General features: G+C 40.1%; 1 protein-coding gene across 4 annotated transcripts in view; it reads left to right on the top strand.

Moving 5' to 3' along the window:
* Positions 1-12,985, top strand: part of SLIT3 (slit guidance ligand 3) — a 519,568-nt gene that overhangs the window by 365,581 nt on the left and 141,002 nt on the right. For all 4 annotated transcript variants that reach the window (XM_062629206.1, XM_062629204.1, XM_062629205.1 and 1 more), the window contains 2 exons: positions 7,292-7,435; positions 9,369-9,532. In XM_062629206.1, the coding sequence (XP_062485190.1) occupies positions 7,292-7,435; positions 9,369-9,532 (308 nt within the window). The remainder of the gene's footprint in view (positions 1-7,291; positions 7,436-9,368; positions 9,533-12,985) is intronic.

Below are 12,985 nucleotides of genomic sequence, written 5' to 3'. Positions count from 1 at the left end.
AAAGACCAATGATCATATTAGTGCCTGAAGTCTGACATGTTAACAGGCAAAATAACTTTGAAAGGGGTGAAAAATTAGACCTCCAGATCCAAGCATCTAACCTGGGTTAAAATTGGAGCTAGATCTCATATTTACAACTCCAGCTGACCTTTGTTTAAAATAGACTAATATGAAGTGGCAAGTCATGGATGTACTGTCAGGAACTGCTATTACCAGTGTTCCCAAAATTAAACCAGTGAAATCTTGCTTTGAGCAGTTCTTTTTAACCTGCTTTTTAGGCTGTTTCTCCTTGGATGAACAGCTTGATTCTTGGTGCTCCCATAGCTCTTCTGGAGAGGTTGCTTGGAAAATGTCTCCATGGCAAATTTGTCAAGTTTGAAGTGCTTGTGTTGAATTGTAATTGTGAGTTGAATCCCAGTACTTAAGAGCTTAAAATAGAATCTACCAGTTATTAATTGTATACTTTTGGAGCTTGTTAGAAGCTCAAAGAAAATCCCGTGAAGCACAAGCTCATACAAAGTATATTTAGAGAGAAAGAAATACAAAATTACTGTGAGGAATGTACATGAATTCCACTGTTTTGTATTGTATACATTACACTGGTAGATACATAAACGTAATTAAAGAGTGATGCATCATTAAACATTAAACAGTATATAAATGTCAAAATAAAGAAATTACAGTTTTCCATTTCCAAGTCCTTTATAGCACAGTAGCCTCTCCTCCTTCCCATAGCAATCTTCTGAGCTTTAAGTGATGTATAAAAGCTTCATGTTCTATGGAGCTCTTCATTTTTCTCCTGGAGTAAACAAGCATCAAAAGAGAGACCTTCTGTCTAGATGTAAGAGGAAGCATTTTCACAAGAAGCCCAGCAGTGGAGCAGGCTGTTGCGCATTCTCTGTCCTTGAAGATTTTAAAGACCAGACTGAGTTAAACTCAAAGCAACCTGGTCTGACCTTACGGTTCAGCCTGGTTTGGGCAGTCTGACAGCACAAGAATCTGCTCCAGCTTTCTGCCAGTCCAGATTAACCTGTGACCTGATGAAATAATTATTTCTCGGATAAAGTAAATATCTGCATCGAATATCTATAAATTGGCCATGCTTTGCGCAGTGTTCAAGGCAGATGACCTCTGGAGGGCCTTTGCAAGCTATGACATTTCTGGGTTCTGTGATTCTAAATTCTTAGCAAAATGACATGTGAACTTTCCCCTTGATTACTCAAGATATTCCTGGCTACAGCAGAGATACTATGCAGCCCTCGTCCTTCTAGGCCAGGACAGAATGCTCTCTGCACAGTCCTCCTTAATAGCTTTAGAGTTGTTTTCAAGCTGTTTGCCTCATGCTTTTTTTCCTTCAGATTTTTGCATTTAGGCTGCTATTGTGGTATTACTAAACTCAATAACTGCTGTTAAAGTGAGCGAGCAGCATCTGCCAGACACAGAAATACAATTACAGTTGAGCACTAATGAAAGACTGCAAGAGCATCTGCCCTTTCTGTATCACTTCTGTAGCCTATCTGCATGCAGCTTCCCAAAGCAACCGCTAGTTTGTACGTCAGCGTGTAATTCATTAGCTCTTCTGACGCCGGTGCTCCAAGCTGGACTCACCTGACAGAAACTCTCCTAGTTGTTATTGCACAAGAAACTAACTTCCCGGTAGTGCAGGAAGAGAAAATGTGTTTACTCTGTTGTGCATCTGAATTATTATGTGGTTACCTAAAATCAACCGTGACCTTATCTGCATGCCTAAGTTAGACACTATTGAATTTTGAGGAACAGAAGTCCAGATGCTATGACAACATGTGCTTATAATTCTCAAAGTAGTAACACAAGTACTGTTTTATGGATGGTGTTCAACTGGAGTTGCAGTCTTACAGATCAGAAATGAAAGGAGGCCTTGAAAAATCTCTCCAAAACAGGACTTTCAAAATGCTCTGTGCTTCCTTCTTAACTCCTTATCAGCTTGCAACATTCCCGTTTTAATTCACGTTGAATAAATTTCTCATCACCATCATCCAGTTTCCTGAACATGGAGGAACCCTTGAAGCTGGTTCAAGCGAGCATGATGATGATTTCACACTGGTTATCAGGTCACTGGTTCCTGAAGCACTGACAGACTCTTCAGTGGTCAGTCATTACATAGAAAATGTAAATTTTAGTGGATTCTCTGTCTTGGTGAGGGGCAATCACATTGCTGCCCTACACTCCAGGCCATTTTAAAATGGTCCTGGATCCTACTACAAGTATTTTGCCAATAAGTAAGCAGGGGTACAAACAACTCTGTCCTTAGACATTCCTTGTCATTGACTGCTTTGATGGCAGTACCTGATCAGGTACTTCCATATTGGTGCTTCAGCTGTTCTCCCCAGTAAGCTGTGTTAAATCAAAGGTGACTCTTGGTTCCCTGGAAATTTCAAGAGAAAATGCTGAAAAAAGCATGCAAAATTTATTTTTTATTTCATAACAGGTACTGTATATCCTAAAGAATGTTCTCTGCCAAGGGTGCTTTCTTTGCTGCCCTGTAGTGCCTTTGAATGTAGGCGAAGCCTTTGGCTAGGGGTACTGTATAAAAGTCAATTTGTACTCTGCTGTTACCCATGCAAAACTGTTACCCAGTTCTCCTCTCCCATACAAGTCTCCTATGCATTTTACATCTGCCTTTCTCTGGTGAGTTCTCATTTTCAGCAGTGGAGTCTGGCATGTGGGATGTGCCAGCCAGTTCATGGGGTGCCAAACATTTTCATTCTCCTCATGCTGTCATTGCTGTCAAAGCACAAACCTCCTGAAAAGGAAAGAGAAGTTTCCCAGTGGCTCTGTGCATCTTTTCTCCCTCATACTTTCCTTTTAGGCTCGTTTATGTACCTTGGGTGACTTCTGGTCCATCCTGTAGCACCAGAAGTTAACCTGCAGTCTCCAGCATGGGTTAAGGTTGCTAGGCTGCTGTTTCATTCCCCCGGTTATATAGTTATTTGCTGATAGTTTGATTACTGGACTTCACTGACCTGAAAATACAAATATTGCTAAGGGTAAAAGCCATTATAAACATCCCCGTTTTCTCTTAAAAAACAATTTTTTTCATTCATTTTGGGTTTGGAGTTCAAAATGTTATTTAAATGTTAATCACTTGAAACTGTGTTTGGGCATATAATTCAATTACGGGACCATCTTAATTATGCAGATGGTCCTTATGAGCAGCTGATACAATTACAGTGCCATTTCAGCACACATTCGTTCAAAGGGCTTAGCTGAAACACATTATTATTTCAGTGTGTGTGGACAAACGTACTGTTTCAGGAAATGGGTTCATGGAATTGCAATACTGCTCTGCTCATTGCTCTCAGTGGCGTGTAAACCACAAGGTCTTTAACCATTTGCCTGTGTTCTGTGGTGGTCCTAGGCTTAAAGAGATTTCTTTATGCTCTTAACATAGCCAGAGGGATGGAAATGGAGACTTGAGTTCATAATCCATCATCCCTCTGGGTAGCAGGCAGTTTTATTTAGACTTGAATTTTTAACCTGCTTTTGAATGCTGCACCACATCTGGAGGCCGTGTGTAAATCTCAGCCAATCAAGCTGATAGCAAAATAGGGAAAGCAGTGGAATTTACTTTCACCATGAATTGGGGCAAAATAAATGCCATCTAATGCTTGCTAAAATAAGACTCAATTTTTAATACTGTCTTTTCTTTTGGTGAGAGTCCAATGGAAAGGAACCTTTAGTCTATTTTACAGCATGGTTCAGTGTTTAAGGAAGGTCAGTGTTTCTGTTTCCTAAAGGAGGTTTTTCTCATATGCCTTTGTGTTAGTTTAAAAACATTTTCTTAGAGCCACTTTTAGCTCTCTGTGAGGCCAGCCTTGTGTATCTTATTAATAATTAGACGTCACTGGGGAGGCTATGATAGTGAAGAAAGATTAAGCAAAGAACTGGGATTTATATAGGGGAATAGTCATAGAGGGGATACTTTAAAATAACAGAGTTTTTGGAAGGAACATAAACCTTAATGCTTCTGGCCAAAAGTCATCCTCTAACTCCCAGGAAGTAGGAGGAAAAATATTTTAGGGATTATTTATTCAGCTTTCTCACAGTTTTTTGCTTTCTTTCTCTCTCCGCGCCCTGCCCCCCTTTCTTGCAGATTCTGATCAGAAATGGGACATTGATCTATGTCACGATCCATCCAGTATGGCCACATCTGTATTACTATTGAGCACACTGTCTGTCCTCTCTACATTTAGGGACTGCATGTATAGTGTATAGATGATATATGGAATGGATGTTGTCACCTCAAAAAACTGTGTAGGATCTGAATTCCCACTTGTAAACATCCTGTACAAGCACTTTCCTGTTCCAGGTTGCTTTCTCTGATGCTTAAAGTAGAGGGTGTGCCTCTGTACTTGTGGCTATTACAGGATCAGCATCTTTCGTATTTGGTATTTGGCTCCTACAGAACTGCCACACATAATAACACCATGAACTCAGTCATTGAACATTCATGCCAGGAAAACTTGCCACACTGTAAATGCTGATTTGCAGCATTGGTTTTGTTTGTATTTTATTGAAACTAATCAGAGAATGGCTTCGAGTCCTGCTTATTCCGTGCAGCTCTAGGTCAGCTTTGATCTGAGGGTTTATTGAGTGGGATCAATGATGGTTAGACTTCAAGCTCTGCAAGTGAATAGTACCTGCACAGTGCAGCTCTGCTGTGTGAGCACTTCTTAAGCAGCACAGAAAGACATACTGGTTGTCCGCATATACAAATACAACTGTAGTTCAGTTATAAATTCTCTGTTACTGAGATTATTTTCATGTCAGCTTTATGCTTTGTCACAAGTACTGCTTGCAGCATAAAATATTACTGTAATATTAGGGAAAAAACTAGCATCCACCAAAATAAATGGAAGTACATACTTGCTTTCAGTTTTCTTCCTATATAATCTAGGTACCAGGCGTCTGTCATGGAACCAATCTCTGCTGATTTACAATGCCAGAAAACCATGTTTGACTAGTGCACAAGGGCAGGGGATAGAAACCAAAGGGTTTGTAATACCAGAGTGCATGCCAGGAAATAAATCTAAGTAGCTGATTCTGCCTTTTAATAACGTGTTAACCTGTTTTTTATGGAATAAATAATGTCCAAGCTTGAAAAAGCAATGTATAATGCACAAGAACTGAGAGAGAATGAGACTACTTTGACTTGGATGTATGAATGGCAATAAGAAACAAGTAGCAAGAGGTGACATTGGTGTTTGCTGTTGGAGCAGAATCTCAGAAGTCAAATGCATAGGAGGAACTGTTCCTGTAGCCTAATATGAAAATTACTTTTTTACTTCTGGTGGATTAAGTGTCATGCAATTATCAGTCACCGAAATACAGATTTCAGAGGGGTCAATCCTAGCTCTGCTTATGATTTCATAAAATTATTTTAGCTATTAGTTCATGCAAAAGAGGTAATTTCATTTATCCATCATTGCCTTCTTTGGGACTTTCTCTTATCTAAGGTCAAACTTCGATTTTGACACCATATAAAGAAAATTTGGGTAAATTGGTATTGACTTTTCCGTAGGCTAGAAGGTGAGTTGGGCTCTGATGCCCTCTTATTCCAAAGCACTGCATTCCTTTTCTCCTTGGGTAAAGGGCTTTACACAAGTACTCCATCTTTTATGTATCACAATTGCCATAGCCATTTACCACAGTAACGGGGCTCTGCCAAAACAGCAGTAGGAGCAGGGAGCTGCAATGAGGGTACAATGGTCCAGAGGTTTCAGCAGTGCAAAGGCAGGATGCTGTGCAGAGGAAGCACCTTCTGGAGCAAAGGGAAAGCAGCTAACTAGCATGCATTTCTTCCCTGAGGGGTTGCCCTGTTGTCTATAGTGGTGTATCTGCAGTTTGTTGGAAGCTCCCTGTGCTGTTAGAGATGTGTTTAAGATGGTATATATTTGTTTGCTGAAGAATAGAGGAGATCTTTTCCTTTTTGCTCAGAAAGACATTAGTCTTCTGATTTAGTATTAGTATGGTGCCTCATAGAGTGCCACAGTGTTGTAATATTAAGCTCTTCAAACTCATTGACTAAGTAGCAAGAATTTTGTGATCAAGAAAACTGAGTTAACATCATATGTTGTTTGCAATGTACCATTTTTGTCAGGTTGCTAGTGGTTAAAGATGTGGGTTTTGGCTTTTGAGAGAAGAACAGGTTGTTTCCTGACTATCTTCTTAGTGTAAAATACTGCATATGCAGACAACAGTGACAACCTTAAGTGTCTTTGTGATTGAGTGTCTTGGAGGGAGCTCCAGCTTCTTGAGAGTATCTACTTGTTATACCTGACAGAACTCTAGCTGAACAATCTAAGAGAACTTGCACAAGTACCATCCAAGGTTTTCTGGCTGAACTGATTCGTTCTGGCAACAGGCTGCTGTTTAGAGGTGCAAAATAAAATAAGGATGTAAATTGCCTTTGTGCTGCTTTTCCACACCTCCACAGGGATCTGGAGTAACTGGAATGGGGTAGGTTCATAGATTAGTAGGACAGCGGAGGTTGAAAGGGAACTCAGGTGACCACTAGCAATGAGACTGGAGAACCAGAGCCTCCTTACTAGGTCAGAGAAGGTTGCTCACGGCTTTATTCAGCACCAGTGATGAAGACTGCACAACTCCTTTGAGAAACTTGGTGCACGGCTTGCCTACCCTTACTTATGAAGTGACCTTGCCTTTCAGTAAGTTTTAGTCCAGACCCTACACTTCTCTCTTCTTGCCTCTGAGGAGAATCAAGTTTTCTTTCTGTCCATGATTAAATTATCCTCACACTGCTTATCAAAAGAGGACAAAATTCCACAATTTCACTTAGACTTAAGGGAGATGCTGGTAGAGAAAACCAGAATAAAAAAGTGTTCTTCTCACTGTGGCCTTGGTGTATGAGTGCGTGCATGGAATTGCAGGGTGGGGAGTATTTGCAGTTTTTGTGTATATCAAGCTGAAGATACACAGCTAAAGGCACCTTCAAATATTTATATAGAATTTTGAACAAATGGGGAGGGGTGGCCTGGGCATTTAAAAAAAGACATATTTTAAGTATTTTAAGGTAGCCAGCACTGTGACATGTGTATTCCCCCACTATGAGAATACTAATGTTGACTGTGGGGTTTTCACTTTTTAAATGTAACAGGCAAATGAAGACCTTTAAATGTGGGTTGACTTTGGTGACTGGGTTATTTTTTTCAGATTTAACTCCACAGTTCAGTCTTATCTTCATTTGATTATTTCAAGATTAATGAATTATAAACCCTTCCTCTGTTTTCAGGCTTCTCAATGCCAATAAGATCAACTGCCTGAGGGTAAACACGTTTCAAGGTCTGCATAATCTCAAGCTGCTATCTCTTTATGACAACAAACTGCAGACCATCAGCAAGGGCCTCTTTGCACCTCTCCGATCGATCCAGACTCTGTGAGTATGAAGGCGTAGCATAAATGACAGCCCTCTCTTTCACTCCCAAAGCTGTTGCCTGTCTTTGCAAAGGCTTTTTAACAAAAATCTGTGAAGGCAATTGGAAGAGACCCCAAAGACACCAGCCCCTCCTTTTCTGACAGAAATAAAAGGCACAAGAAAACAAAGTATTGCATAAATTCAGCACAGCCAGCTATCGATGCAGCCTGCCAATAGTGACATGAATGTCATAAGTGTTTTAAGCTCACAGAGTAATTCATTCATCCTGTTTGTAGGGAAGATAATATGTAAATTTGAGCCTGTACAATATATGAGCAGCAAATTCTTTTAAAGCCATTGCCTAACAGTTTTTAATGGGCTGATGAGTTGGCATCTCTCCTTACTGGGTCTGCATCCTGCTGTATAGTTCCTGATTTCTGAAAGCATGTACAACTCCTCCCCAGTTATGCTCCCCACCTCTACCATGCTTTCTGCTGCTGCAACATGCTGTGTATGTACAGAGATACATCCATTAACAGGGGCGACAGAGAAGGTTCATTTACAGGTATATAAGATTTGTCAATCTTATGAGGCAACACCCTTAAGGTTTAAAAGTTCCTCCTTCGTTTCCATGGGGTTTTATTGCCATTCCTGTGGCCAGTACATAGAATGGACTTGTTGCTTCACAGCAAGCCACTTTTTTCATGAAATTTCCTGATTTGTTCTCCCATTTCTAGTACTCCAAGTGATTGCCATCTTCTGCCTTTTTTCTAGAGCTACAGACCAATCCCATATCCCCTCTCTATGTGCTGATTTGTTCTTTGGACCTTTCACACCAGGAAAGGCTCTACTACAACAGTAATCTTTAGTATCTTCAGGCACTTTTTGCTATGCTTTCACTTCCCACTCCCTGAAATCCTGTTGTATTCTGTACTTAACTCTGTTAAGTGACAGTTCATAAATATAACTGCAAACAGGAAAAAGAAGAAGTTGCTTCAGGTGGAAAAAACACACTGGCAGTAATAGAGCAGAGCTCTTGTGAGGCTACAGCTTTACACCTTTGTCCAAACCAAATTGAAACATCTGTCTTATTTAAAACTGTCTTTGCAGAGTTGTGCCCTGCTTCCATGGGAGTTAGAGGAACTGCTGCAAGTCAGCTTAACTGATCAGAATCAGGCTCTGGGAAAGACCTGGCAAACTCCCCTGATACAGCGCTCAACTTTGTCAAGCAGAGCGGATCATAACAGCAGCAGAGAAATGCTGTTTCTCTCTGAGACTTCTATTAACAAAGTCTAAATATCCAGTTAGAATCAATGTTACAATGCCTATTTCCGATTGTGTGGGGAATACGTTGTGCAAAGGATAAAGTTAAGTTCTATCTTGCATAAACAGTGCAGTCTCAAAAGTAAAATATTTTTGCTCCAGGAAAAAATGCATATAAAGGGAATGTTATTCCACAGGATGAGTATATGCAAATATCTATTTCACTCTTGAGGAAAGACTTCTGGATCTCTTCTGGCTTTGCCCAGAGCCAAGATTCACTAATCACATTTGGATCCCTAGGAAACTGAGCTTGCCAATAAAATTTCTTTTAAGCCAGGATACAAAATGATCGTCAGGTCAGGTGCATCAGAAAAGGTGCGTTTCCCTCAAAAGGCAGCATTTCAGGCTGTCAGGAGAAAACACAGGACTTGGTGTCCTTTAAAGCAGGTTTTGCTATCTTAATTTTTGTTTCCCCTGTGAAAGGACTTGCAGCAGGCTTAATGAGCTCCGAAATGTGAGAGCTGACAGGATTCTCCCATTCATGTGCAGCTCTGCGTGGTTTCCGCCAGGCCTGGGGTTTTGGAGGAAGCTTATTCAATTACTCTACTCTTCAGGTTCGCGTGTGTGAAAAACAATGATGGAGCACAGTGTCACAGGTCACTTCTGATTAAACATCCCATCCTTCTTGCAGACATTTAGCTCAGAATCCATTTGTGTGCGACTGCCATTTGAAGTGGCTGGCTGATTACCTGCAGGATAATCCGATAGAGACCAGCGGCGCTCGGTGCAGCAATCCGCGTCGCCTTGCCAACAAGCGAATCAGCCAGATCAAGAGCAAGAAGTTCCGCTGCTCAGGTAATTCATTTATCCAGGCTGTAGTGCACTTTCAATTCAGAAATAAGCAGGTCCAGAGAGCTTACTAATTGAATCTGCAGGACAGTGTTTGCTATAATGGATATTAGGGAGCATCTTTGAAAATTAAATTTGGAAAATTGAGTTAGTTCTCCAGAAAGCCAATTACCTTATGGATTAAAAAGGAAAAAAAAAAAAAAGGAAAAAGAAAAAAGGGAGCAGTCTGTAGCTGACTTCTTGTGTCTCTTACAAACAAAAGAAAGAAATGCTTGTGACATTTAATTTTAAAGAATTGCTAGGCTGTAAAATGTCTAAGGAAAACAACGAAGATGTATGTGAATCCATGTGGCAAATGTCATATTTTGAAGGGGAGGAAGGTGGATGGATTGTCTCTCGTATTCAGGCAGAACTCTTATTGACCTTAATTAGAGCTGAGCTCAAGTAAGTTCTTAGACCTAAAAGGCTGAAAACAGTACAAGTAAGATTTTTATACCACTGTCAAAGGGCATTTCTGACCTAGGATGCGAGGGAAGCTGGGGCTAAAGTTTGGGGGTTTTATATCCACAAGTAGCATGAGCTAATTCCAGTAAAACTGCCATCAAAGTTGGTAAGATTTGGGGGGTTTAATAAGTTTTGAATCAAAACTTGCATCATAATTTAGGCAAAGATATTGTCTTGTGTGAGCTAGATGGAAAAAAATGTTTCCACCCGAAAATAAGCTCTGAGGTAACATAAACACCTTTTTCTCAAGCCTATCCATATTTTATTTATGGCCCAGCTATCACTAAAATGACATTTATTGCCTTACACAGTACAACGAGACAGGCTGAGGTTTCTTGTGTTTTTTCTCTTGGTCATATGTATTTTAGTTTACTGCATTTTGTATACCGGAAAGACAAGCAGGTTTCAGTGAGCAAACCTATTAGTGTGTACTGAGAAGAAAAATGAGTGTTATTGATAGACTGCTGGCAATGTTTTCTGTGAAAATTACTATGATTTCTGTCTTTTTCTCCTGAAAAGAAAAGAAAAAAAGACCCACAAAACAACCAACCATGATTAATTGTGTTCTGGTGGTAAAAGATTAATGACTCTAGATGGGGTTGCAGCATGAAGCTGAATGGCAGCAGCCCAAAACAAGCCGTTGTGCTTTGTGTATCTCTGCAAGCAATATGCTGAGCTAAACCTTCTCTTTATGGAGAAAATACAATAAAGATAACTTCATTTGCAGTCAGGTTTACCAGGGTATGAATGTTAAGTCTTCAGTCACTTGTGACTCAAGACACAAAATTTATAACCAAAACTGAAATTAGGACATACTTTTATTGGTGTTTTTTGGATTGTGTCCATCATAGGAACAACATAATTAGGAATATTCATATTTAAAGAAACTGGAAATTCAAATGCATAAATATAATTTAGAAAGGAAAATAGACTGCAGAAACAGAGCAGGATAAATCTGCACCCAATTTGCAATTGTTATTTTCTCCTGCTTTTATTAATAGGCTAGAGAAATTAATATTATGTATGTGCAGACATGCCTTGAACAATGGTACAGGCTATTGGATAAGGCAAACGCCACCTGATATCATTTATGAAAGGTCATAGCTAAGAGGAGTAAGAATGTAGAACACAGTACCTGGTGATGCTGAGAATAATATTGTGTGTAAGTTCTTATCTTGGGGGTCTTTTCCTTGAGGCATTAGGCTGTTTTTTCCTTGGTCTCCAGTTCTACGAGTATATCAAAACCACATGGAAAAGGCATAAACTTGACTTATGAAGGAGGAGAGCAGGGATTGTACAGCTTCAGAACAAAGATTTCAGCTGGATGAAAACTAATTCTATTCAAAAGCTCAATAGAGAAGATATCCTTGCCTGTAGAGTTTCCAGATGGCAATGAGATACATTGAGCTTGACTCGCTGTCTGCTCACATGAGACGGGGAGCATCTAATAGTTTAGAAGAATCTTAGTTTGTAAATCAATCCAGAGAACAGACATCCCTGGCACCTGCTCTGCTCAAGTTGTCCTTTTGAATCACGGCTGATTCAGACTTGGCATTTAGCAGGAATTTTCCATGTTTCATTTTGAGGAATATGTTTCATCCCAGGATTTAACACAGCACGTCTTTGTGCAGAAAAGGCCATGAGGTATGAATCTTCATCATTCAAAGTTGGACTTTTGAGCAGTGCTTTATGTTACTCAGGGATGAGCCTGCACAATCCCACTGGGATGGCAATGCTTAGTAACTTGTCAGTGTCCTTGCTGGTTGTTGGATTCTGTTGAGTTTTTACATTGTTTGCTGATTGTATGAGAAAAGAATTTTTATTTTAAATCCTTCAGTAAATGTGCATCCCTTTTCTCAAAGGGTTCTTGTTTCAGGATCCTGTTATTTTCATGTAGTTTGTTTAATACATTTCAAGCAGTGGTCAGAGAGAAGTGTGGGGCTGGAACTCAGTGAATATGAGGGGTTGGTTAAGGAAGTATGTGAGGGATTCTATCCTGACCTGGTCTTTGACCTTAGGAAAGTGATAAGGATGAACAGAAAGTGTCAGCTCTGTGGGAATAGGGTTACTCAGCCAGCATCAGGATCACACAGGAGTAATTCAGCTTAGGTAAACTTAATACTTTGGAATCCGGAATAGGACCAGTTCTGAAGTTGTAAAGTTCTGAGGTTGTCCTGAAGCAATTCTGTGTGTTTTCCCATTCATTGGGATTCTACAGTGGATCATAAAGGGGACTGTCAGTAAAGACCCAGCATGAGAAAAAAATCTGGTTGTTCAGGACATTAGCAGAAGGAAGGAATCATAGAATCATAGAATAGTTTGGGTTGGAAAGGACCTTAAGATCATCCAGTTCCAGCCCCCCTGCCATGGGCAGGGACACCTCACACTAAACCATGTCACCCAAGGCTCTGTCCAACCCGGCCTTGAACGCTGCCAGGGATGGAGCATTCACAACAAGGAAGGTGCTTTTTTTGTACAAGGATAGGAAAGAGGACTGGTTAGCAGGAATGGGGAAGAAAAGATGGGATGCTGGAAGCTTCATCTGTCAGAAATAGTAGAGGAACATCAAGAAGATTGTGTGAAGAGGACACATTCTGAGATGCACATGGGCTAAATAGAACTGTATTTGATCAATTGAATGAAACTGTGAAGACAAAACTAAGCAGCACAGTAAAAAAAAAAAATAAGATCTAGCAAAATTCATTCTGCATATTGTTGTTTCCCTCAGATTTTATTCCAGCTCCATAGTGTCCTTTTAGTTAGCAATCAGCAAGAATAACTTGCCTTCTTGTTTTAATTCATCATCGAGGCACTTCTCCCAGATGCTCTTTCCTCCCTGAACCAAATGACTCAAGCTTTTACTGAGAATAATGGAGGAACATCTGCAAAGGTTATGAGTGGCCATAGGAAGGATACTTTGTGCAACAGGTAGATAAGGTACATAATTCTTTTTAA

The sequence above is a fragment of the Pezoporus occidentalis genome, unplaced genomic scaffold (genome assembly GCF_034315485.1).
Source record: "Pezoporus occidentalis ecotype Australia unplaced genomic scaffold, CSIRO_AGI_Poc_V1 ctg33, whole genome shotgun sequence".
Lineage (NCBI taxonomy): Eukaryota > Metazoa > Chordata > Aves > Psittaciformes > Psittacidae > Pezoporus > Pezoporus occidentalis.
Note: the sequence above shows the minus strand (reverse complement) of the source record. Positions and strands in the feature narration are given on the sequence as shown.